Below are 24,147 nucleotides of genomic sequence, written 5' to 3' on the forward strand. Positions count from 1 at the left end.
CATCACTTTTAATGACTTAATTTTCTCTTTTAATGTTCATAGTGATAAATCATCCATTTGAAAGCTGGTTTAAAAAAGCAAGCTCAGACTGCATCAGAAATTTTATTATATAAACTGAGACAAACCAAGATGACAGCTGTACATATAAATGAAAGATTTCAACCTTAATATCAGAATCTTGCATTTTACTGGGTAAACATTCATACACCCCTAAAATTACACATATTTACAAGATGCCAAACTTATATTTTGTTTTTAAAAGGTTTTTCACAGTATTATCTATTTTTAAAATAAGTTATCAAGTTGCTCTTCTGTGACATTTAAAAATGCTTCAAAAAGCCATAAATTTCATTTAGAAACAGCAAGAACTTAGAATCACACAAAATCCACAAAAAGAAAAACTCTGCTAGAAAAACTTCTGTCTCATCCAAACTAAAGAGCTTCCAAATTGATTTGTGATAAGATCACTGCTTAAAATGTGTTGTCTTAGCGTTGTTAGGGCTGGGACGAACTCACCGATGCACATCAGTAATATTTAGAAGATGATGTTTTATTTGTTAGTTATTCATAGGTGCTGCCTTTGAGCAAACACACAGGTTTTTGTATTTGTGATATTTGCCTGATAAAAAGAATTTGCCTAATACAAATAATAGTGTTGTTGCTATCATCTCCATTAGTGCAAATTTCTCTTAACACCAAAATAACAAAAAAAACCAGGCTGCTAACATTTTTAGATTTTGGATGCAACACTTTGTCACTGAATTGTAAAGACATTATGGCAATAATGTTGCTTTCAAAGAGTTACCGGAAAATAGAGAAACACATAAAGCCATGTTTTTTGAACAAAAGTGTAAAGTATCACATTACCGTCACTGACACGCTAAAAGAAACATTTACTACATACATACTCAGTTATTTGAGCGCTAGCTTTGTTCTTAGACATGTCCTATATGTACGACAGGTAACCATATTATTGTTAGCCACAATCCTAAACCAGTAAGAAAATTTTAAGAAACTAGTTAGTATGAAAACATTCTCTTTTCAGAGAAATATGACATTTTTATGCTCTCTATAAAAGCTCTCTATAAAAATAATGTTTCTCCTTCATCCAACCTCTATCCAGTCTTATCTGCAAACTTCTAGAAAACTTACGCCTCATGTACTATATATATATATATATATATATATATATATATATATATATATATATATATATATATATATATATATATATATATATATAGTATAGATAAATTGCACAGACGGTCTCTTTGAATATAAGCTTTTCCTTCACACTCTGTTTTTCATTCATTCATCTTTTTCCTCCCCAAATCAAAATCTAATTCTACTGTGAAAGCAAAATTTAGATACAACACAAAATATGAATATATGACCTGTCCCAGCACCTTTACCCCTAAAACACCTTCAGCAGTGCTGCAGTTTCAATGCAGCCAGCTGTGTTTTGGATTATGCACTTGTATTCACCAGCATCACTCTGGGTCACGTTAGTAATGAGCAGATTGAAGTGGCCTGCAGTTTTCACCTGGATTATATACCTGCTATCTGTGATACGGTCTCCGTCTTTGTACCATTCAGCAGTGGGGTTTGGCTTACCATTAACCAGACACTGGAGAATGACAGGTGTCCCTACTGCTGCCGTTACATCAGTCAATGGTATGATACATTTCGGGGGTGTCTCAGTCACCTGAAACTGGAAGCTACACATATCACTGGACTTACCTTTAAATTCTATCTTTTCATCTTTTGCTGTGTCAGCAAATACATCAAAGTCAATGCTGACATATTTCTCTCCCTCTTCACTTGTTTTATTGTCAGTGTTGGCCACCAACCTGACTGCCCGCTGTGACTCATCAGCTTCTTGTTCAAAATCAAACTCCAGCTCAATTTCTGACACCTGTTCACCATCAAATGATGTGTTGCCAACCATCAAGTCAAACCTCTGGGGCTGGACTTTGGCACTGCCGAGGGACACAGCGGTCAGCTCCCTGCCCCTGGTCTTTCCCGAGAAATCCTTGGCACTTAACACCACTAGGGAAGCCCTACATAGAGTCTCTCCGACAATGTTGATTGCCCTGCAGGTATACACGCCACTATCCTGTGTTGTGACTTTGCAAATCTTCAGGAAATGATTGTCACTATCAGAAAAGTGCAAGTATTTTTTGTTATTTTGAGGAATTTTTCTATCACCTTTGAACCAGGATACGATGGGAGATGGAATTCCCATAAGTGAGCACTCAAACATTACAGTGGTGCCTTCTGGGTTTTCCATGTCACAGATTGGATTGATGAACCGTGGGGGCATCTCGGTGACCTCAAATGCTATTTTCAAGTCATCGTGCTCCTGGGTGACAAAGTCCACAGCACCCTCCTCATAAATACTTGGTAACACATTCAGAGATATGATCATACTCTTATTGTCAGCTGTGTATTCAGGTATGGTGATGATCTTCACCTGTTTCTCAAATTCTTTGACTTCATTTTCATCCAGCTCTACTTCAAGCAGAATCTCTTGAGGAGATGGTGAACGAGAAGAGTCATCTTCCTCCACATCAAATTTCATGACGTGCTGATGGGAGACAGCAGGTGGGACGGGTGTAAACCTTACTTCCTGTGATACAACGATCACTACAGCAACACTTCTGGCTTCGCCAACATAATTCACAGCTTCGCAAATATACTCCCCCTGATCAGCTCTAGTGACATTTTGAATTGTTAGTGAGATGCTGTCACCATCCCGCTCTATAGTAACTCTGTCATCCGCTACCAGCTGGGTTTTGTTGCGGAACCAATTCACCTGGGGGGAAGGTAGGCCAAACACCTCAGCATAAAATGTTAATGTGTCGTTCTCAAACACGTTTTTCTTCATGAGAGGTTTTAGGAAGGCCGGAGGGATCCCCTGCACTTTCTCCTGCAGGGTTGACAACCCCAAAGACCCTCTGGCCTGGCTGAGGATTTGATTTTCTTCCACATTCATTCCAGATAGAGTTTTTTCGATGCCCTCATCAGTAGGAGAGGTTAGGAATTGAACAGGTGAGAAGAACCTCTCACTTGAGTCTTCTGTTGATGGTCTTTTGTATTCTACAGGGGAGAATGGATATTCCTGAGGGGTCTTAAACCCACCAGATTCATCAGAACTTGGAGTATGAAAGAACACCGGAGACTTCGGAGTGTGAAAGGACTGTGCAATTGGTTGTGAGACTTCAGTAGAGGAGCCTGGGGTGTAGAACCTCTCAGCTACCTCAACTATGTCTTCACTCACAGTGCTGCCAATCTCTATGGACATCTCAGACTCAGGGGACAGCGGCCTCCCCCAGTCTGGAGGAGGACTATAGTAGTTGTACACTGCACCAAAAGTGACCTCCTCTTCCTCTATGGAGCCAGCTGCTGCTGCTCCCCCAGCTTGATCTGCTGAGTCTCTTTCCATACTATCTCCTTCCTTTCCATGGTCAGCAGCAGCTCTAGACCGACCAAGTGGGTTTGCTGTTGTGAGTACTTTAGGCTTGACAATAAATGTTTCTGGTTCTGACTTCAAGCGAACCTCAATTTTCTCATATTCACCCTTAATTTGTGTAGGAGACTCAATTAGATCATCAGCCACTGTGTTTTCTGATACTTCTCTCTTGTCATCCTGGGATTCTAGCATACTACCAAAAACACCGCTGTCAATAGATACTTCTGGGAACGAAATCAGCTCCTCATTATGAGCTTTGTCCTTAGTGGGCTCCTGTATGGAAATAAGCTTATCGCCAGAAAGTTCACCCTCCTTATGCACATACTCTAACATTAAATCAAATTCCTCTTCTAATCCTTTCACATCACGCTTCACATGTTTTTCTACTTCTTCTAAAACCCCCCCAACACTAGTATGGTCAGAATAATTTGCCGTACGTGAGATTTTAGCCTCACTTTCTACAGAGCAAACCCTTGGAACTGCACTTTGGCTTGCTGGTTTTAGAGATTTAGAAATTTGTTTGGGCTTAACAGTTCCTTCAGGTTGAGAAGAAAGTGTGGGAAGGCAGCTTCCTGCAGGTACTTTCTCAGACTCGAAAGCAATGTGGCTGCCAGTTTTGTCAAATGTTTCCCATCTAAATCTCTCCGCTTCACCCGCCTCAGTGTGTTGAGGGAGTAGGCCAAGTTCCTGTGACCCTGGTCTCACCACCTCTGGAGACTCCCGCATTTCCTCAAGAAACTGTTTAACTGCACCACAACTTACTCCTGAAATAACTTCCTTACTGACATCAGTGACCTGGGAGGTTTCAAAAGAGACGGGCTTGTTGGATTCTACTGGAGCATGAGAGGCTTTGTAAGAACTTTCACTTCTGGTTGTAGGTGAAGCAAGCTGAACACAGCTCTCTGTATGCATAGTATCAGGTTTATGTGGCATTACCTCTTCCTGCTGGTTAAGAGACATGGTAACAGACGGTATAAACTCCTCTGGGAACAGTGTTTTCTTTCTTTCCTCTTCCAGAGAAAGATTTTCCGTTAATCTAATTGGTGATGTTGATTCGAAAGTCTGTTTAATCTGAGAAACTTTAATTACAGCAGCAGAACCTTGCAGACCACAGCCGGATATAACCTGAGGCTCTCTAGAGAGACTGGGTCTGGATACAGTAGTTTTGACAGGCACGTCTGTTGGAGCTTGTGAACTCGGAGGTTTAACTTTTGGCAGCACAACACTATCCTGAGCTTTTTGGAAGATGTCAGGTTCCTTGAAATCCTCAGTTAAGCCATAAGGAGACTTCCTCTCTGTCTGCGATGGGGTGAAATCAACACCTGAAAACTTCTTAGGTTTTTCAACTTGATAGGAGACTTCAGAGATACTGGTTACCTCTCCCAACTTATTTCTAGCAACACATTTGTACAGTCCAGCATCAGGGTATGTAAAATTGCTGATATACAGCATGTACATTTTATCATGTATCTCAGTACTATATTTTCCAACAGTGGCTTCAAGGCAAATATGGTCATGATACCATGTGACGTCTGGAGCAGGTTCACCAGTTATAACACACTTCAAGACAGCTGTTTCACCCTCGGAACAGGTTATATTCTCTAATTCAGTGACCACACAGGGAGCTTCACCAACCACATCAAATGAGAAAGTAAATTTGTGTCTGACGGTCTGGGATGCTGCTTCACTACTCGGTCCAGATGACATTCCCTCTGTAAAAACCTGAGGTTTGTCCACACGAATATCCTCAGCCATCTCAGGGATGGGGGTGGCAGCTGTAATTCGAATTTCCACGGGTGAGGTGCTAAAAGATTCGTCTGAGCTGCGGCGTTTAATGATCTCCATCCGAGGCACCTTTAACGTTACCTTTCCTGAATCAGTGTAGGTCTGAAACTGCTCCTCAATCAGACTCTCCTGGTTTTCCTCCTTCATTGGTGCTTGTATTTTTACCACATCCGGTGTGACTCCTGACACTTTTGGCACCTTTTTGTTAGAGATTTCAAGAGTAGCACTGCAGATGGATTTGCCATGTTTATTGGTTATGATACAGTCATATGTGCCCTCGTGATCTGTTGTTGGATAGAATATGGTGAGCTTTGAGTTGTTAGATTTCTGTATGATATCATAGTCAGGATTGTGGTCGAGTGGATGGCCGTCTTTGAGCCAGTTCACAGTAGGTGGAGGATCACCTTGGAACTGGCAGATAAACTCAGACATCTCGCCAACTTTTACTTTAAGTGAAGATATTTCTTTAACAAATACTGGATGTGAGCCTCCCAGACTTCCAAGATCTTTTATGTTTAACTCCACATTTTCAACTCTTCTCTCTTCCTTCTTTATAGCACCTATTTCAGTACTCATCTCCTTACCCTGTGTAGATCTCAGATTTCTCAAATCTCCACTTCTTTCATCCCTCTGTTGTTTCCATTCAGTGTTTTCTCTTGCAGTTCCCATCTCCTTTTCCATAGCTCTCTCTTCTCTTACTTCTGACTGGAAGTGTTGCCTGCTGGATTTATCAACATGCATAGCATGCTTCTCCCTTCTAAACCTCACCACTCCCTCTCTTTCTGAATCATCCTGTCGACTAAGGGATGGGGAGCTTCTCCTGACTGGGGAAGGCTCATGATGGCTTTCATAAGAGGCAGAGGTAAGTTCATATTCCTCATAAGGACGCCCAGTGAGCTGGGTTGGAGAGTATTTCTGGACTGATGAAGCCTGAGAGTCCTTTTGATATCTTACAGGGGCATCAGGTGCACCCACATGGTGTAGCAAACTAGCATCTGCAGCAGGGTGCCTGGCCATAGAAGCCTCAAAAGGAGGTGACAGGTCACACTTTGCAATGGGCTGAAAAACTGACGGTTTTTCTGTTGAAAATAAATGTGGAGGCGGGGGTTCACTGGGGTGGGCTTCATGAGACATGCCACTATGATGGGGCTCACAATAAGTCAGGGGCAGTTGGGGCCACTCAGACTCAAGCTCAGCTGTATCCTCTTGTTCTACTGCATCCTGTTGCCATTTTAATATGCGCTGAGCCAGTGCTTCTTCCTCACTTACAAAGTACTCACTGTCCCTCTGCAGCCTTGTCACACGGCCCTCTGTTGGCAGTTCACCAGCCAGAGGCCACTGCAGAGTTTCACCCTCCTGGTCTTGGAAACCAGCAGGAGCAGACTCACTAGAAACACATTTCTCTCTGACTGTGTTTGCCAATTCTAAAGCAGAGGCCTCTGCGAGATTTGTTCCTGCCTCAGTGGTCTTCCCTGCCTGGAAAGGTGAGTAACCTTGAAGTTCTGCAGTCTGCTCTTGTTCCATTAAAACATCCTGTTGCCACTTTCTTATTCGCTGAGTCAAAGCCTCCTCTTCACTAATAAACTTCTCACTCTCACTCTTCAGGTCTGAGATGTTTTCCCTCGACAGCTGGAGCTCCTTTTCTGCTCTCGTCTTCTCAAACAGCATCTTCTCTGCTCTAGCTTTTCTTTCAGATCTAGACTCATATTCAGCTTCTGCTGCTTTAGCTTTAAATCTCTGCAATTTTTGTTTCTCATGTTCCAGTTCTTCTACTTTTGTTTTCATTTGTCCTTTGACCAACTGGGCAGATGTTTCAAGCTGCTCTGCTACACCTTTGACTTTAGGTGCCATAGGCATTGGCACAGGAGCTATCTTTTTCTCCATTACTTCTTGTGGGGTGTGAATGTGCTTCTCACTCTCCTTGTACTGTGTGCCTGCTGGAATAGGCAGATCGGTTTCTGAGTTAAATGTCTCCTCTTCTGATATTCTCATGCCTTCCTGCCTGATCCCTAAGGGAAGGCGTTTCTCTTCGCATTCAGTTCCTCCAGTTTCTAGCTTCTTCTCATACGGAGCTCTAAAAAACTTGCCTGCAAACTGATCACATGGCTCAACCTGTTTTTCCCCTTTGCTGTCTGGTGTTTGTTTTTCACTAATAAATCTCTCTGAAATTCTGAATCTGTCCTCTGGCCTTGGTCTTGTTCTTGGTGACTTTTGGGACTTTTGCATCAGCGTCTGTGGTGCTGTGTCTTCTTCTAGCCCAATTGTCACTGTGGAAGCTTTTGTACCCACAGAGGCAGACCTTTCCACCTCTCTGCTTCTCATCTTTATTGTAGATGTGGGTGTTGATTGAGCCATTCCTTCAGGATTATCTTCCCATGCCTCTTTTTTGAGTGATTCATGAAAAGAGGAGTGCATGGCCTCAGTTTCCACAGTTGCTCTTTTCTCCTGCTGGTTGTAAATGTGCCCTGTGGGCTCTGTGGACTTTGCCTCAGGGACAATGGGCAGATCAGTTTCAGGATCATATGTCTCCTCTCCTGGCATCCTACTCCCTTGCTGCCATTTCCTGATCCTCAGGGCAAGGAGTTTCTCCTCACAAGCTATTCGTTCAGCTTCCAGGCTCTTCTCGTAACGAGCCCTCAAATCCTCCCCAGCAAATGCTTCTTTACACAGATCAGCTGTTTCTGTTGCTGCTGTGTCTTCTCTAAGAAACCTCTCTCTGGTAGATGTGACTGACTTTGGCATGGTTGACTGTATGAGTAATGTTGCTTCTTGAGAAGGCAGACTTTTAACACGTTCCCCACTTTCAGTGTACATTGTAGTTTCTGGGTAAACCGCTTTCTCACCGAGCGGTCCTTCAAGGTTGCATGCTGTCATCCCAACATTTGTAACCTGCACCTTATGGTCATCAACCACATCTGCTTGTATTTCAACAAAACCCTTGACTTTTTTATCCTCTAGTTTCTCTGAATGTTTGTCGTCTGATGTCTTTTCTGTTTCTGACACACTTGTACTGACCAGCTCACCTCTCATTAATTGGATGGCCCTGGTTCTCGACTGAGGCTCGAATGAATGTCTAACACAAGGCTCAGCGGGATCCCTGCTAGAGGTTTTACCTTGAAACTCCCTGTACGTCTCACCCAAATCAAAGGGTCGATTGAAATGCTGAACATCAGGCAGAGAAGCAGGCTTGACCCTAAGTCTCTCGACATAATCTGCATAGCTTGACTCGCTGGCGACAGATTCTAACTCAAACTCAGAGGAAGACATGGTGGAAATAGAAAGCCTCTTTTTCTGTTTGACAGCTTTTTGGAGTGTAGTAAGTTTTGTTCTTACCTCATTGTGGAGACTCTCAGTGTCACTGAACCTCTCACTGTATCTGTCACTGCACCTGTCACTGAACTTATCACTGAACCTGGTGCCAGTGCGTCGGTCACAGTAGATGTCACTGAATCTGTCGTTGAAGCGCTCAGATCTGTCAAACATCGGGGTAGGAGACAGGGCACGCTCAGAGGCAGTTTCTAACCGCTTAGACTCCTTTTCTGGTTCCTTGTCTTCTGAATGGGAACCAGGCATGAAGTACACAGTACGCACAAGAGCACTCTTAGATCGAGATCTACCCTGATGGACCTTGGACATTTTGTCAAAAGGAGACCCGACATATCTGAGGTCAACCCTAAACTTCCTCTCTTTCCTCTGCTCTGCCATGGTATCGATGCTCTCGTGGGCTTTAGCAGTGCGTCTAATAAAGCCAAGATAGTTAGCAGACTGCTCTTCCCTCAGTGACACCAGAAGTGATGCTGTGGATTCTGCAGAACCCTCTATGTTTATTGCCATTACCTTATAACTGCCCGAGTCCTTTTCTTTGACACCATGAATAACTAGACTGGTAGTGTGAACATGCATTTTGCTGTCAGTGTAGATCCTGCGTCTATGCTCTTTAGGTATAGATCTGTTATTATGAAACCAGAGGATAGTAGGAGGAGGGCAGGCAATCAGTTTACATTTGAACTCTGCTGCCTCCCCTTCTAAGATGGACTGAAACTTAAGTTTCTTTGTGAAAGATGGTTTCATGTTTTCTGTCCATGAGCTGATGGATGAAGTCCTGCTGGAGCAACGATTGGCTGACACCAGGCCATGATCTATGAAATCCTCAGTGTCGGAGAAGGCTCCTCTAAGCTGCCAAGTGGCAGTGAGTTCTGTGCTGCAATGCACAGTTTCTTCTTTTCTTTGAGGACAGAACAGTTCTGCAAACAGAAATGGACAACTGTCAGACCAACACAGCTTCCAGGGGTAAAAACTGAAAAAAGGACTTGAATGAATCATTAATGGAAATATTAAATGCATGCAAGGACTCACAATGCCATAAGAAAATTCACTCACCATATTTGTTCGAATAAACGCAAGACTTGATTCTTTTTATTAGAAACCTGCAGGAAGTTTTGATCCTTCGTCTGTGGAAATTTCTTCAAAACATATATTATTTTGTTGTGATTAAAGAAGCATATTTTCAAGATGGACTGCTACCGTTTGCGTGTTTTAGTTCTTGAAACTTGTTTTATGCTAGAATATTTCTTACCTGACTTGCAGACAGAAGAATAAACGCCCTTTCTAATCCTTAAACTTAAACAGGGAATGAAAGATGCACACGTATGAGATGCAGAACTCTCTAAAAACAAATATTATATTCCAAAATTAACCAATGAAGCAGCAGAATTTGGTGAGACGGCGTTTATTCGAACTAATATAGGTTTACTGGGGTTATTTAGAAAGCAAACCACAGGAATCACATTCCACTATCTGCAAGCCAGGCTAAGAAATATTTTGCAGGAGGAAGGTATCAGTTCCAGATTCGGCAATCCTCCATGTCTTTAAAAAATACAGACCCGCGTTTTTCTGGGAAGAAAATCAGATGAACTTTCATGCCAAAGATAAATAAACTTTTGAATGCAAACTGCTCAAGTTCAACAAATTCTCACCTGAGGGAAACCACACAACATTATCAAAGTAAGACCAGATGGAATATGAAAGATAATTTAGAAAGTGTTTATACATATATATATATATATATATATATATATATATATATATATATATATATATATATATATATATATATATATATATATATATATATATAAAGATGTCATGCAACTGTGGAGGGTCAAAGTTCATCCTGAAATATAGAAATGATGATAAAAGCATGGACGCATGACAAGTACGATCCAACACAAAGCATCCACTCATGTAGCGGTTATCACTTTGCTCTCACAAACAATTTATCTGCTTCAGTGAGCCACAGCTTGGAGTTATCCAGTGACAGACTACTTTCAAATCAAAATTCAGTTGAGAGAAATCTGCTCCAGCTGTAGTTTTTCCACTCCAGCCATGATGGAGCAATGCTCTCGCTCTAATATGTGGTGAAAAGTTAACTTTATGACCTTACCTTTGACTTCCAGCTCAGTCTTGGTTTCAGCCTGCTCTCTCACGTGAGTCACTGTGAAGAAAGCCATGACATTTATTCCCTTTTCATCAACACACTGATCCCAACATGGGCAGATGTAGACACACATTTCTTTCACATATAATGTACATTTACATGTGTACTGACAGTTTTCTACCCCTCTTAATGTCTTTCCCTACAGAAAGTATTGCTTCCATATCTTTATTCTGAGCAGGTCTCAGAGTGTTTGGATAATTTTCTATTTTTTTCTTTTCTGTTTTTAATACTGCAGTGCGCTCAAACACACTCAAATAAATGTAAGTCTTACTGTAGCTGCCTTGAAGCAAATTCACATTCTGTATCTGAAAATGAGTCAGGTTACTAACTTCTGTCAGTTCCTGTTTTGAGGCTTTTTTGTTAAATTTTTCTGATTGAAAAATAATTTCAGAGAATCAAACCCACTAGTAACTAATGTGACAGTGAATGTTGCACCTCAGTTCAGGACATCCTCTCAAGTTTTGCTTGGAGCTAATTAGGACGGGTTACCTTCTTCGTTTATGGTGAGTGTGGCTGAGCACCTGGCCTGTTCAGCAGTATTAGCAGTCTTACAGGAGTACTGGCCAAATCATCCACTACGACGAGAGTGTTTTCATCAGACAGTGTTTTCATTCTTGTTAGGCTAAACCGAGTGTTGGTTGTGGAACCAGCTTATTTCTGATTTTGGCATGCTAGCTACACACAGATAAAAGTGGGCCTCCCCCCATGTGGCACTGTACAGCTTGTGATTGGTTGGATGAAATTGGCTCTTGGCAAATTGAAGGTATCTTTAGGTGAGTGATGTTGGTGGTGGCTGATCTGTCCCACGTTTGCTTTTGCCCTGAAATAACGCATGTTCATTGGCTCAGTGTACTTTGTTCTATTTACATCCCAGTAAGCACCATTTGTGTGATCTGTCAGGAGCTGGGAATAAGGGAATATCTTCTGTCCTTTCACAGCATAACAAAAACTACAAACTAAACTAACTAACTACAAAAATACTCAAAACAACCAAAACTACTTGGACCAGAGCAAATGATCCCTCACTATCATGGCTGAGCGTCCCCACTAGCATTTCAAATCACTAAACTGAAACTGACTGAGGGCTCATGAGGTCATATTTCAGTAAAGAAAGCGTGGATAAAAACTTTGACACAGAACTCAGGTGAAAAAGGAAAAGGTATACACAATGATATTTACTTGTTTGTATTTTTATGAAAGATTGTTCCCTGAGCCTTGGTCACCTTTCATTGCATTCCTATATAACTATAAAACACATTGCAATGGGAGTAATTTTACAAAGTTAATTCTACATGGTTAATAAACACTTCCAACACAAAAGCCCACATTTTTCTCATTTTTATTATTATTCATTTTATGATCCTCCAATGCCACCATAGGCAGTACGATGGGTTCTTTCCGGGTACTCCAGCTTCCTCCCACAGTCCAAAGTGATGCAATTAGTAGTGATAGGTTAATTGGTAACTCTAAATTGTGAACACCTCTAAAGGTATGAATGTGAGTGTGGATGGTTGTCTGTCTCTATGTGCTAGCCCTGCAACAGACTCGCGATCTGTCCAGGGTGTGCCCTTCCTTAGACAGCTGGGATGGGCTCCAGCCGATGGATGGATGAATGCCATCATTACACAGGCAGATTTTTCCCCTTTTTCCTTTGCCCACTGTTGTTGCTGTTGAGATTCACTTTAATGTATAACTTAATCCTAACCTCAAAGAACAAGTTCTGAAAACTGAATGTGCAGGATTTGTTATCGCCAGACAGCACAACACCAAATCATAATCTACAGATTCAGTGAGAGTGTGTTGATCTGAAACCAGCACTGCTGTGAGCTTCTGTTAGTGACACTTCAATTGTCTCAGAGTAAGAAAAGCAGCCTTTCTTTTTAGTAATAAACTCACCGTCTAATGTAAGAGTTGCAGAGCAGGACACCGTCCCTCCATTGTTTGTGGCCATGCAGGTATACTCGCCCTCGTCCTCTGGATAAACCCTGGAGATCTCCAGCTGACAGCTGTCATCAAACTGAGATATCCTGAAGAATTCGGACTGTTTGATTTCCTTTTTCTTGTGGAACCAGCTTATCTTCACATCTTGATGGTTGACAAAGGAAAAAGCACGGCTTGTGTAAATATACTGCAGTAAATTTGCACTGTGGGTCAACAGCAAGAGTAAATAAGTCAGAAGGTGGTTAATTAGTCGCGTGCCATAATCAAGTTTCAGTGAAGTCCCAATGGCTTCAAGAGAAGACCAAAGGACACACTTCTACTGAAACTTATGCGTAGGTAGGAAATTCCATTCACAGGAAGTGGCCACAGGTTTGAATAAAGTTTCAACTTAAAATTCTGTGCAGCGTAACTACCAGGAACTGAGCAATACCATCACTTTGTTTCAGTATTAAAAAAATCACAGCATCACTCAATAAGAAATTGTATTTTTTACCATCTCCACGGACTTTGCACTGGAAGCAAGCTGGTGCGCCCTCGCAGGCTGAAGTGCTGGCCATGGGTGAGATGATGACAGGGGGAGCAACAGTGGCGGGGGAGTCTGGAGAAACCACCTCTGAAACTGCAACACAAGAACCTGAATCAGTACAGATACAGCCACTTACAATGTCTGCCTGGACCCTGGCAGGGCAATGGTGGGTCCTCGGCCAATCCTTGACTGGTCTCCTTGACGGTTGCTATATTGCCGCCTGTGACGTGGACGACACAACTATGAGTAGTAACGCCCTTAATGAGCAATCAGTGGTAAAAGCATGTGTATCCACCAGGGGGAGCAGTGTGGAGGCTCCCTGCAGGCTTGCACTGCATATTCATACACTTTCTAATTAGCTGGTTGGTTAGCGATGCAAAAACTCCACACGCTGTCAGGTAAGAACACTCTTATACAAATAGTCTTCTTCTTTATCTTTTCCAAAACTTTAGGAAAACTTTTTTCTTTTCGTATTTTAGTGCTTGTTGTTCTGCTGCCCTACATCATTTGCATTATATTGAAGCTATCATCACCTCTTAATGATCACGTTGAATTAATAATAAAGTGCAACTTAAAAATATGCAGAAGTCATTTCCACCTTCTGGTACGATCTGACCTATTTCTGGTGGAGAGTTGTGTCCATGAAAACTGTGATGTTGGGCTAATGGCGAGAGCATGCACTCTACTCAGGAAAAAATGCCGATTTCAGCAGAAACCAACAATCTGTTTTATACAAAACTGACTATCAAGTCACATCCATGTCTCACCTTCAACATTGAGTGTTGCAGTGCTTGTGGCAGTGCCATACTCGTTCTTGGCCTCACAGGTGTAGACAGCAGCGTCTTCAGGAAAGACCTCGATGAGCAGCAGTGTGTGCTCGTTGCCATCGTGCAGGAACTTGCACTTGAAGCCAGCGGAGAGAGCCTGGGAGTTTTTGTACCAGAAGACCTGAGGCTGGGGAACACCGCTCACCTGGACTGAGAAGCGAGCTGGTTTTCCAGCCTCCACCGACTGGGGCTCCATGTGGCGAAGGATCTGAGGAGGCTCGGGGACTGAACGAGGCAGAATATTTTAGAGGTAAAGTTTAACTGGAATATACGGATATTCTTGCTCCATCCTCTCATGTCACTTCCCCTGTATTAAGTTCATGTGTGTCTATGTATTTGGTCACCATATTTCACTTCCTGTGTTATTTGGATTCTTTGTCCTCTGTGCCTTGCTTTTAGTTTTCTCATCATCCATTTCTTTTCAGCTGTGTTTTGCTTTCATCACATCTCCACTTTCCTGATTGCTGTTCTCTGTGGGTGGATTTAATTTTCCCTTTTGTGCTTCATGTTTTGTTTCCTGGACCTTTTGTGATGTAATATGAATTGCTTTCTTGTGTCCATCCTTCCGTGTCTGCATTTAGGCCTGCTAGAACCTTCAGCTGCATGTACAGCGGTCCCTCGTTTATCGCGGGAGTTACGTTCTAAAAATAACCTGCGATAGGCGAAAGTAGCCAACTTTATTTTTTACAATTAACATAGATGTTTTAAGGCTGTCAAACCCCTCACTACACACTTAATACACTTTTCTCTCTTATTTAAATATTCTCAAAGTTCAGGCCTTGTAGAAAAATAAGTCCAGTATTACAGAATGAAACCAAAGGGACCTGCAGGTGACGACGTTTTCAGCGTTGTTGTGTTTGTTGGGGAGAAAACTTCACGTCAGAGTCACGCTGCTAGCAATCGAAGATTTATGTAAATTTGACAAGCTGAACGCATTCTGTACTGTACAGGAGACACAGCACGAGATTAATTGACAATGCGCTGTAAAAAACCCAAAAAACTAAATTGCACCAAAAAAAATCTGCGAAACCGCGAAAGGCGAACCACGTTATAGCGAGGGAGCGCTGTATATACTTGAGCTTGTACATATACGTTTAACCCTGTGATTAGAGAAAAGTCCTAAAAAAATTCAAACCCAGTTCTAATTTTATTTAAATCATTAAAGATATATGCTGAACAGACATTTTACCCTTAAAAATAGCAGCTCAAAGAAATAATTATAAAGCCAAAATGGTGAGAATGATGAGTGTATGTAACCTTCAAAGCACAATTGTATCACTGATGAGAAAGTTTGAAATAAATGGCCTTTTTAGAAACAAACAAGAAACAACCAGTTTTTATGTGTTCATACTGTACATCATTCTTTCTGTGTGACGTCACGCTGGACTTACTGTTTATTCGAAGCTGCATGGTGCTTCTATTTTTGCCAGCGATGAAGGTGTACTCCCCAGCATCACTCCTGTAGGTCTCTGAGATGGTGAGGCGATGCAGCTTCCTGATGGTCACGTAGTTAAATCGTTCTTCCATCGAGAACTGGATCTCCACACCGTTCTTCAGCCAGTGACCCTCCACATCTTCTTCATTCACTTCAAACTCAAAGGTTGCACGGTGTTTCTCCAGAACCTAGGAGGGGATAGTGAAATATTTACATTTCTATCTCTGTTCAATTCAATTCAGTTTTATTTATATAGCGCCAAATCACAACAACTGTCGCCTCAAGGTGCTTTATATTGTAAGGTAGACCCTACAATAATAGAGTTAAGGCCCTATTTTCTGTTGAAAATGTCAGTAAATACAATCACCAAGCACCCAAAATTCTACTATTTAAGTTGCTTTTTAAAATGTGAGTGCAGTAAAACATGCTGTGGGGGACTGACAAACCTGAGCGGGTCATATGTAAACTGTTATGATATTTTGATACCACGGTTAGCATTTACAGGATATTGTTTTATACAGGAAAACTGTTACTCAATAAGGCCCATCTACTAGTTGTTTTTCTCTTTCTCTGTGACCCAAGAATTAATGTGTAAGACTCACAAGCTGGTACCCCAAGGTCGAAAACACCACAGAGATGAGACCACTTCCTTACTCCCATCCTCCCTTTTTCTTTATCTCCTGGAAAAGGCTCGTTAAAGGCTAGGTGGTTTGTTTCAGAATTCACTAATGAAAGAACTCTGTATTTTATGTCTAGGAGTGTATTTTGCTGGGATGATCATAAATTATAGCTGAACTGATAAACTACACAAGGGATACTTTGCTCAGAAGGCAGGAAGACGTTTCCTTATTTAGTCTGTACCGGTTTGAACTGGGAAAGCTGACACACGAACCTTTTTTCCTCTATATAAACTGCTGTGTATCAAATAAACCTTTGAGTCGATTTGGGAAGACAACCTGAAGCAGTCTGTGTTTCCTTGTTCTCCCAAGCTGCTCCCGACGTCGTAACTAACCCAGCTGAATGGCATACCTGAGTGTTACTTTAAATAATTAGGAATCTTAGAAGGAAAGGACAGAACTCTGCTTATCGCTCACGCCACGGAGGAAACCCGGGACGGCAATTTCCTTCATAAACATTAATAGTTATTTTTTATTTTTATGGCCAATCGTCACTGCTTCCACAGAGAGAACAGAATAATATCTAAATATTTACACACTGTTTCTAGTGTATCTTTATGCCTTATTACTTTAAGGAATATTTCTAAATAAGAAATAAAAGAGAAATAAAAATGTTAATGTCAGGTTCAGTATCTGTAAACTTCGCCCGTGTCTTTCCAAGCTAAAACATATAGATGCACCAAACTGACACTAACTTCTCTGCGTAACGCCTGTGGTTGTGAAACAGAGCAGCTTTGGTTGCAAAAGTTAACTTAGGATTAAAATAAGATGAAACTCATTGCAATTAAATAAATGAACAGTCTTAAAAAACAGCGAATCACCTTTAATCCTCAAACTGTGATTACCTGAAAGACAGAAGTTTTATTCTGAAACATCAGTAAATGAACTTTAAAACCACTTCACCGTAATTTCCCGCTCAGGAGGTTCCGAGATCCGAATGTCGCGACCCTCCACTGTGAGCCGGGCCTTGGAGACGCTTGATCCAGCTACCACTGAATATTCCCCAGCATCAGACATTCGAACCGTCTGGATCATGAGGCGGTGAACATACTTCTCTGCTGTCACAATATACCTTTGGATTCAAGGCAGAAGATATCCAACTCACAATTAACCTCTAAAAGCTTTCATTGTCCAAAGGAGACGCTGGGAATAGTGATTTTCAGATTAAGTGTGGCCAAACTTTGACGAGCACTGACAGACCTTTCCTCAGACATGTCCATCTCCTGACCGTCCTTCATCCACATCACCTGGATGTTTGGCTCAGAAACCTCACACTCAAAAATCGCCTTCTTCTTCTCTGTGATCTTTATGTCCTTGATCTTCTTGGTGAATTCAATCACACGAGCTGAAAGAACAACATTTTCAGAGACGTTTCGTAGCATTTCTCACCTCTACAGACTGTAAACGTGCTCAGCACCAGGTTACCTTCGACAAAGAGATTAGCAGTGGTGGCAGCAGAGCCGGCCACAAACTTGTACTCTCCTCCGTCTCCAAAGTGAACGTTTCGGATGGTGAGGGAGTGCGTAAGCTGCCGACTGCGGACCTGGCACCTGTCCGACGACTTCATTTCCACGCCGTTCTTCAGCCATTTGTACGTGATGCCTTCATAGTTGACGGTGACCTCAAAGGTGATAGTGTCTCTCTCTTGGGCATTCAGGTCCTTCAGCATGGAGGTGATCAGAACCGCTGGAGGACGAAATTTGAGGGAAATACAAAAAGACACATTCACTGTGTTTGCTTTTGAAGAATTTCAGCTATTACTGTATGCAGTTATTCAGATATGCAGCTCAAATATATAGCGAGAATTCTGAAACTTTAAAGCTTAAAATATGTTAAATTAGGTGATTATATAATTTAGAAATTATTTTAACCCCCCTCTTGAGTCTCATTCTGATACAGTATTTTCATATCACGTTGTGGGAGGTCAGAATTCTTACGGTTGACGGTGAGTGTTGCAGACACTTGGTCGTTGCCACAAATGAAGGTGTACTCTGCAGAGTCGTCCCTGCTGGTGTTCATGATCTTCAGCTGATGGAGTTTTCCCTGAACCACAATCCTGAACTTGTCACTCATCTCAATCTCCACTCCGTTCTTCAGCCAGGTGGACGGCACATTGAAGTGGGAGACTTCACACTCGAATGTGGCCACTTGAGTCTCTGGTACCTCCACACTTTTCATGGGTTTAGTGACCAGCAGAGCTGCATGTAGTAAATCAGGTCACAAGACATGGATAACAAAAGATTAGACAAATATTCTTCTCGTCTCAAACACCATAAACATTCTTTATATTCTTCAGTAAGTGGATGGACTGCTTTTCACTCTACCTGCAATCTGTGCTTAAGTGTTTTTGATCTAACATTCATACTCTGATGGATGTGTCAGAGAGCAGCTTGGAGTTACTATCTTGCGATCTAAATGCAAGACTTCACATGCAGTTTGTCTTATAGTGCTACATACCCTCCACGGTGAGTACAGCACTGCACTGCAAGTGTCCAACCACAGCCACGTACTCTCCTGCATCGCTGCTGTCCAGATTCTTCAGGATCAGTTTGTGTGCTTTCCTCTCAGACAGAATCTTGCACTTCTCACTTGACTTCAGCTCCAAACCTTTAAACATCCACCTAACAGGGATGTTGTCATGTGAGAGGCTCATCTCAAAGGAGGCTGTGCCATCCAACAGAGACGTCGCATCTTTTATCTTCTTCACAATTTTGATTTCTGCAGGAAAAAAGTAGCAGATAAACCACTCATGTGATATGATGATACCTGACAACATTGTGCACAATTCTTGGTTATGCTGATAAAATCTGACACTTACTCTCTACGTTGAGTCTGGCATTGGCAGAAAGTTTTCCAAGTTTGAAGGAGTAAACAGACTCGTCCTGTATGTTGCAGTCCTTGACCTTCAGTGTTTGGACCATGCCACTGGAGACGATCTCGTACTTTTCGCTGTTTTGCAGTTCCACCCCGTTCTTAATCCACTGGGATCCTTTCACATCGGGGTGTGTGAGCTCCAGTGTGAACACTGCTTCCTGGGTCTCCGTCACGGTCTGGTTCCTCAGAGTTTTCTTGATCTTCACTCCTGCATATAAATATAAAGCTCTGCTAACTTTAATGTATACACACGGAGGTGATTCGTTAGTTTTGGAAGCATTTTAGTTCTGTCAGGAGAGGTGGGACAGACAGAGACTGAAGTCCCCCCGGCTTACCTCTCATCACATCTGAGAGTACAAGTTCTTAACATCCAGCCTCTTATGTTAAAAGTGATGCAGAGCGCTAAATGGAGTCTATCTGTAGGTGCTTTTACTCATAAATCATCTTTTTTTTAATCAAACATACAATAGAGATATAAGTCTAATTAATATGAGGAATGAAACTTATTCTAATGTGCAGATATTATCCAGCTTCATCCTTGGCACATTGGTGTCACACATGATTGTATGATACATGAAGTATGTTGCAAGTGTTAAACACAGATTAACATGAGGGGATTTTGCTGGTGGTTAATCGTGTTTCGCTTCCTAATAGTGATCAGAATATAATCAGGTATAAATTTAACCAACATACAAATAAGAAAATATAATCTATAATAATGATTCTAGGTGCAGGCCTCTCACTGAGTGTGTGTGTGGAGATGACCTCAGAGGCTGTGGGTGTGTGTGGGTGTGGAGGATGGGAGGGGGAAGTGAGCGAGCCGGAGAAGCCACTAATCTAAAAGAACGTCTGATTTTAATGTGCAGGATTTAATAAAAGAAATCATATTGAGTATAATGGGACAAATGAACAGAGTTATGAAGAGAAAAAGTGAGAAAATGAATGTGTTAGGACAGATGAGGTGGCAGTAATGGTGGATGGATGTCACAGCCACTGTTATTGAGGTGAAATTATAGCAAGTAACACCAGAGGAACAACCAATGCCGACACTGTGGGCTCACTAATTGGATTTAGGATTTTTGACTTTTTCTCTACTTATTTTTGCCGTTTGAGATTATAAATCCAAGAGGATTGAGATTTCCATTGTTTCTGAATGGGATGCAACTTCCATGAACTTGGCTCTATTTCTATTGGACAATATCCACACAGAGATGAGTGTGTCTGTGGCCATTCTCTCCTCAGACCATCTCCTCTCAAAGATTCTAATAAAATCAGCATTAACTCAGAATCAGTTAATTAGGTAAGAATAATTCAAGTAATTTGATTCTGTAATAATTATTCTAATTTACTTTGGCTTTTGCTTTAATAAAATACGTTGTATTCAAAAAGTTTCATTTGTGAACCTTTTTAAACTTTCGTGAAACAGTAAATGTAAAAACCTGAGGATGAATCCATATTAGTATAAATAGCTCCTATTATTCTTAGATTTACAAGCTGCTAAGTTACTGAGGGCTCCCATTTTTTTTTTGTTTGTTTGTTTTAAATGAGAGGAGCCATGGTAGTTAGTACTTATAGAGGGATAGTTAGTACTGGATGAATCCCCTCACCCATACGTTCCATCTAAGATCTGCTCCGCCTTCTGGGTAAAACTCATAGGATCAGAGATTAGGATTAATCCCGACTTCCAGTATTGGAGTACTGGTCCCATGGATCGACCGTACAAATATAACACTTATTATAGTTACTAGAGCTATAATATGTATAATAACTACTGCAAATATTGTGATAGTGAGTCTGTCTGAAACTATCATAAAAGTTTAAACAAACATTTACCAAGTCATTATTTTTTGCGACAAATGAACAGGACATTCCCAGATAACCTTTAGAGCTGTATATAACAGACAAAATCTTTCAGTTTTCAGCACTCACTTTGCATTTTTCCCACAAAATGTTAATTTTTAAATTTTCTTTCAATAACTACTTTTATTTTGATTGTCGTATTTAATTTACCTCAGTATGTTCCCGGTAAATGTCCTGTTTTATTTATCTTGGTTATGTGAACACTATGTGTGTGTGTGGTAGTGGGAAGCTAGTACTTACCCTCCACCCTGAGATTAGCTGTAGTTTTGGAGTTGGCCACCTGGTAGGTATACTCTCCGACATCCTGTGGCCTGGTAATGTTGATGATGAGGCGCCTGATGGCTCCGTTCACCTCACTCACCACATTCTCATTGAAGTCAATGGGCTGGCCCTCCTTAAGCCACTTGCCCTCAGCATTGGCATTTGCAACTTCACACTCAAGCTCAGCAGTCTGAGACTCCGCCACTGTCACATCCTGCAGGGGCCGTGTAATGGCTCCACCTAATGGCAGCAGAAAGTAACATTTCTGTCTCACTTCTGACCACATGTCCTAATCACAGAAACAGCAAATGCCAACACACACAATCTTCTGTCATAATAAAAAACAGCTGCTTTAAAATAATCCACGTTTTTGTCAAAGATGGGTATGGGTAGGTATAAATGTCAGCAAAATGTGAAATGTGTACCAACAATTAAGTAACAAATTATCATCTAGTGTGTGGATTTCCCTTATCTGAAGTGGCAGGTCAAGGAGCAGCAGTCTGAGAAGAGACCAAACCTTCTTCTTCCCACCCACTTCCTCCATCCAAGGTTGCACCAAGTAATTCCCAGGCCAGCCAAGAGACATAATCCCTCCAGCATGTCTCGTGTCTACCCTTCCTCACCCAGGAAACATCAGATGCACGAACCACCTTACCTGGCTCCATTCTATGTGGAATGAATCCCTCTCAGATAACTGAGCTCCTATATCTAAGCCTGAGCACAGCGATCCTTCAGAGAAAACAAATTTCTGTGCCTTGTTGTTAAGATCTCATTCTTTTGATCATTACCCAGAGCGTGTGACCATAGAACAGAGTAGGGACGTAGATCAACCAGTTTATCAACATCTTTGCTTTTACACCCACCTCTCTCTTCATCACAATGGAGGGTTACAGTGTCCAAATCGCTGTAGTCGCTGCACTAATCCATCAATCCCCTACTTCCCTCTCCTCTCACTCTGAACAAGCCCAGGATTCTTAAATTCCTCCACAAAAACTCATCTCTGGCCCAGAAGCAAGCAAGCAATGGATACCCCATGTTCTCGAATGCCTTCTCCTAATCCACAAAACACTTGTAGAATATGCTTGAATATTCTTGAGAGGATAGAAAACTTGTCCAGCTCTTTACGTTGAGGAATACAACCACGTTGTTCATCTTCAATCTGAGGTTCAACTAACTGATGTATTCCCTTCTCCAGTAATCTGGCATAGATCCTCCCAGGGAGGCTGAGGAGTGCGATCTTTCTTGAAGATGGGCACTACCACCCCAATGTGCCAGTGAGTCTTTTTTAAAATCAGTGATTGTGTAAATGATTTCATCTGAGTAAAACACACAATATCCATAATATCTTAAAAGTTAGACATACCAGAGACAGTAAGCTTGGCACTAGATGTCTTTTCACCAGCATGAAACATGTACTGGCCCTCCTCATCTTTCATGGCGTCAATGACTGTCATAGAGTGAGCCTTTCCCTTTGACTCAATCTTGGATTTGGGTCCAGGTTTGATTTGCTGGTTCCTGAATGTCCAGACTGAGTCAATTCCAGGGTGAGAGACTTCAACATTAAACGTCACATTCTGGGACTCTGAACACACTTTGTCCTCCATGTGTTTCACAATGTGTACCTCTGTAAAAATGAAATGGTTAGAGTATGAAAGTGAGACTGGAACCTAAAAACAGTATCACGCTGAAAGTACAATGCTGTGAAAAAGTATTTGCCCCCTCCATGATTTTTTTGTATATATTTTTCTCACACTAATACTTTCAGTCAGCAAAGTTTACACTAAGTTTAGATCAAATGATAATTTAATTCTTTAAGGAAAAAAGGTGCCTGAACTTACATGGCTTTATGTGAAAAAGTAATTGCCCCGCTTGTTAAATCATTAATTAACTGATTAGCCACATATTTTGGAAAGCCGAGTTCAATAGTCACACCCAGAGCTAATTACCAACAGACCTGTTGACTAGGGATGGGTACCGGTATCGGTTCTGACATAAACGGTAGTAACCAGACCGAAAAGCGCACATTTCGGTGCTTTATTTCGGTGCTTTTTTTTCCTGAGCTGTGATACACTTTAGATTCTAGCCAATCATTTTACCTTTGTGAGCGTAGTAGGCGGGTCCAGGTACGTACGTTCTTTTAGAGCAGAGCTACAGATTAAAAATGCCCAAGGCGAAGCGGTCAAAAGTCTGGCTGTACTTCACAGCAAAAGATGCAAACTCAGCAGCAACAAGTGCTTTAAGCTGATACTGTGATACTGTCAAAGGAGGTAACTCCTCGAATCTGACGACGAACCTGGCGACGTATAGCATTTTGTTAAAAGCCGAGAAATGCGCCGTATTTGATAGCTTGCTAAACATGAGAGGTTTTTGGACAAAGTGTGTGTTCTCCATTCTTTAAGCACCGGTTCAAGCACCGTTTCAAAAGTACCGGTTTGGTACTGGTATCGTATAAAACCTAAACGATACCCATCCCTACTGTTTACAGACTCCAAAAAGGCACTGATTACTCTTCCAGGAGGTCACAAAAGAACCCAAAACAACCTCTAAAGAACTTCAACCTTTTACAGCCACAGTTAAAGTCAGTGTTCATGATTTAACAATAAGAAACATAAGTGCAAATATGGCATCCAAGGGAGACGTTGACTACAAAAGACACAGTTGACCAAAAGGCAAAAAACATTACAATGATTATACACCCACACGGTGATCTGAAGCACTTTAGCATATCCACCTTTAAACTGGTCAAAAAACAAAATAAAGGTTCAGGAGTCAGTCAAATCCAGTTAAAATCTGGACTGGGATCCTGTTGTGATGCTTTGGCGTGACTTTAAACAGACCGTTTATGTTCAAAAACCCTCCAATGTGGCAGAGTTAAAACAATTCTACAAAGACGGCAGACAACATTCATACACAGTGATGTGGAAGATTCAATGTTTCATTGCAGTTCTTCCTGCCAAGAGTGGCCTTACCAGTTATTTGGTTAGGATAGGCC

At 41.6% G+C, this 24,147-nt stretch overlaps 2 protein-coding genes across 2 annotated transcripts in view; both read right to left on the bottom strand.

Moving 5' to 3' along the window:
- LOC147310850 (titin-like) overlaps positions 1-24,147 on the bottom strand; it is a 216,913-nt gene that overhangs the window by 173,523 nt on the left and 19,243 nt on the right. Inside the window, exons 28-40 of the mRNA XM_086267493.1 lie at positions 22,519-22,779; positions 21,135-21,395; positions 18,979-19,242; positions 18,618-18,878; positions 18,098-18,358; positions 17,586-17,846; positions 17,361-17,505; positions 17,064-17,232; positions 15,440-15,671; positions 13,989-14,273; positions 13,189-13,314; positions 12,651-12,839; positions 10,701-10,751 (exon numbers count right to left, since the gene is read on the bottom strand). Of these exons, the coding sequence (XP_086123619.1) occupies positions 10,701-10,751; positions 12,651-12,839; positions 13,189-13,314; positions 13,989-14,273; positions 15,440-15,671; positions 17,064-17,232; positions 17,361-17,505; positions 17,586-17,846; positions 18,098-18,358; positions 18,618-18,878; positions 18,979-19,242; positions 21,135-21,395; positions 22,519-22,779 (2,766 nt within the window). The remainder of the gene's footprint in view (positions 1-10,700; positions 10,752-12,650; positions 12,840-13,188; positions 13,315-13,988; positions 14,274-15,439; positions 15,672-17,063; positions 17,233-17,360; positions 17,506-17,585; positions 17,847-18,097; positions 18,359-18,617; positions 18,879-18,978; positions 19,243-21,134; positions 21,396-22,518; positions 22,780-24,147) is intronic.
- On the bottom strand, positions 1,247-9,838 carry LOC147310853 (uncharacterized). The gene is made up of 2 exons (XM_086266804.1): positions 9,638-9,838; positions 1,247-9,501 (listed from the first exon to the last, which is right to left on the bottom strand). Exon 2 carries the CDS (start codon positions 9,326-9,328, stop codon positions 1,415-1,417), a length of 7,914 nt encoding a protein of 2,637 aa, XP_086122930.1. The 5' UTR covers positions 9,329-9,501; positions 9,638-9,838; the 3' UTR covers positions 1,247-1,414.

This window comes from Aulonocara sp. 'chitande type north' Nkhata Bay, linkage group LG16 (assembly GCF_057382095.1).
Source record: "Aulonocara sp. 'chitande type north' Nkhata Bay isolate Kocher_YH1m ecotype deep benthic linkage group LG16, A_spYH_male_GT1.1, whole genome shotgun sequence".
NCBI classification, from domain to species: Eukaryota; Metazoa; Chordata; class Actinopteri; order Cichliformes; family Cichlidae; genus Aulonocara; species Aulonocara sp. 'chitande type north' Nkhata Bay.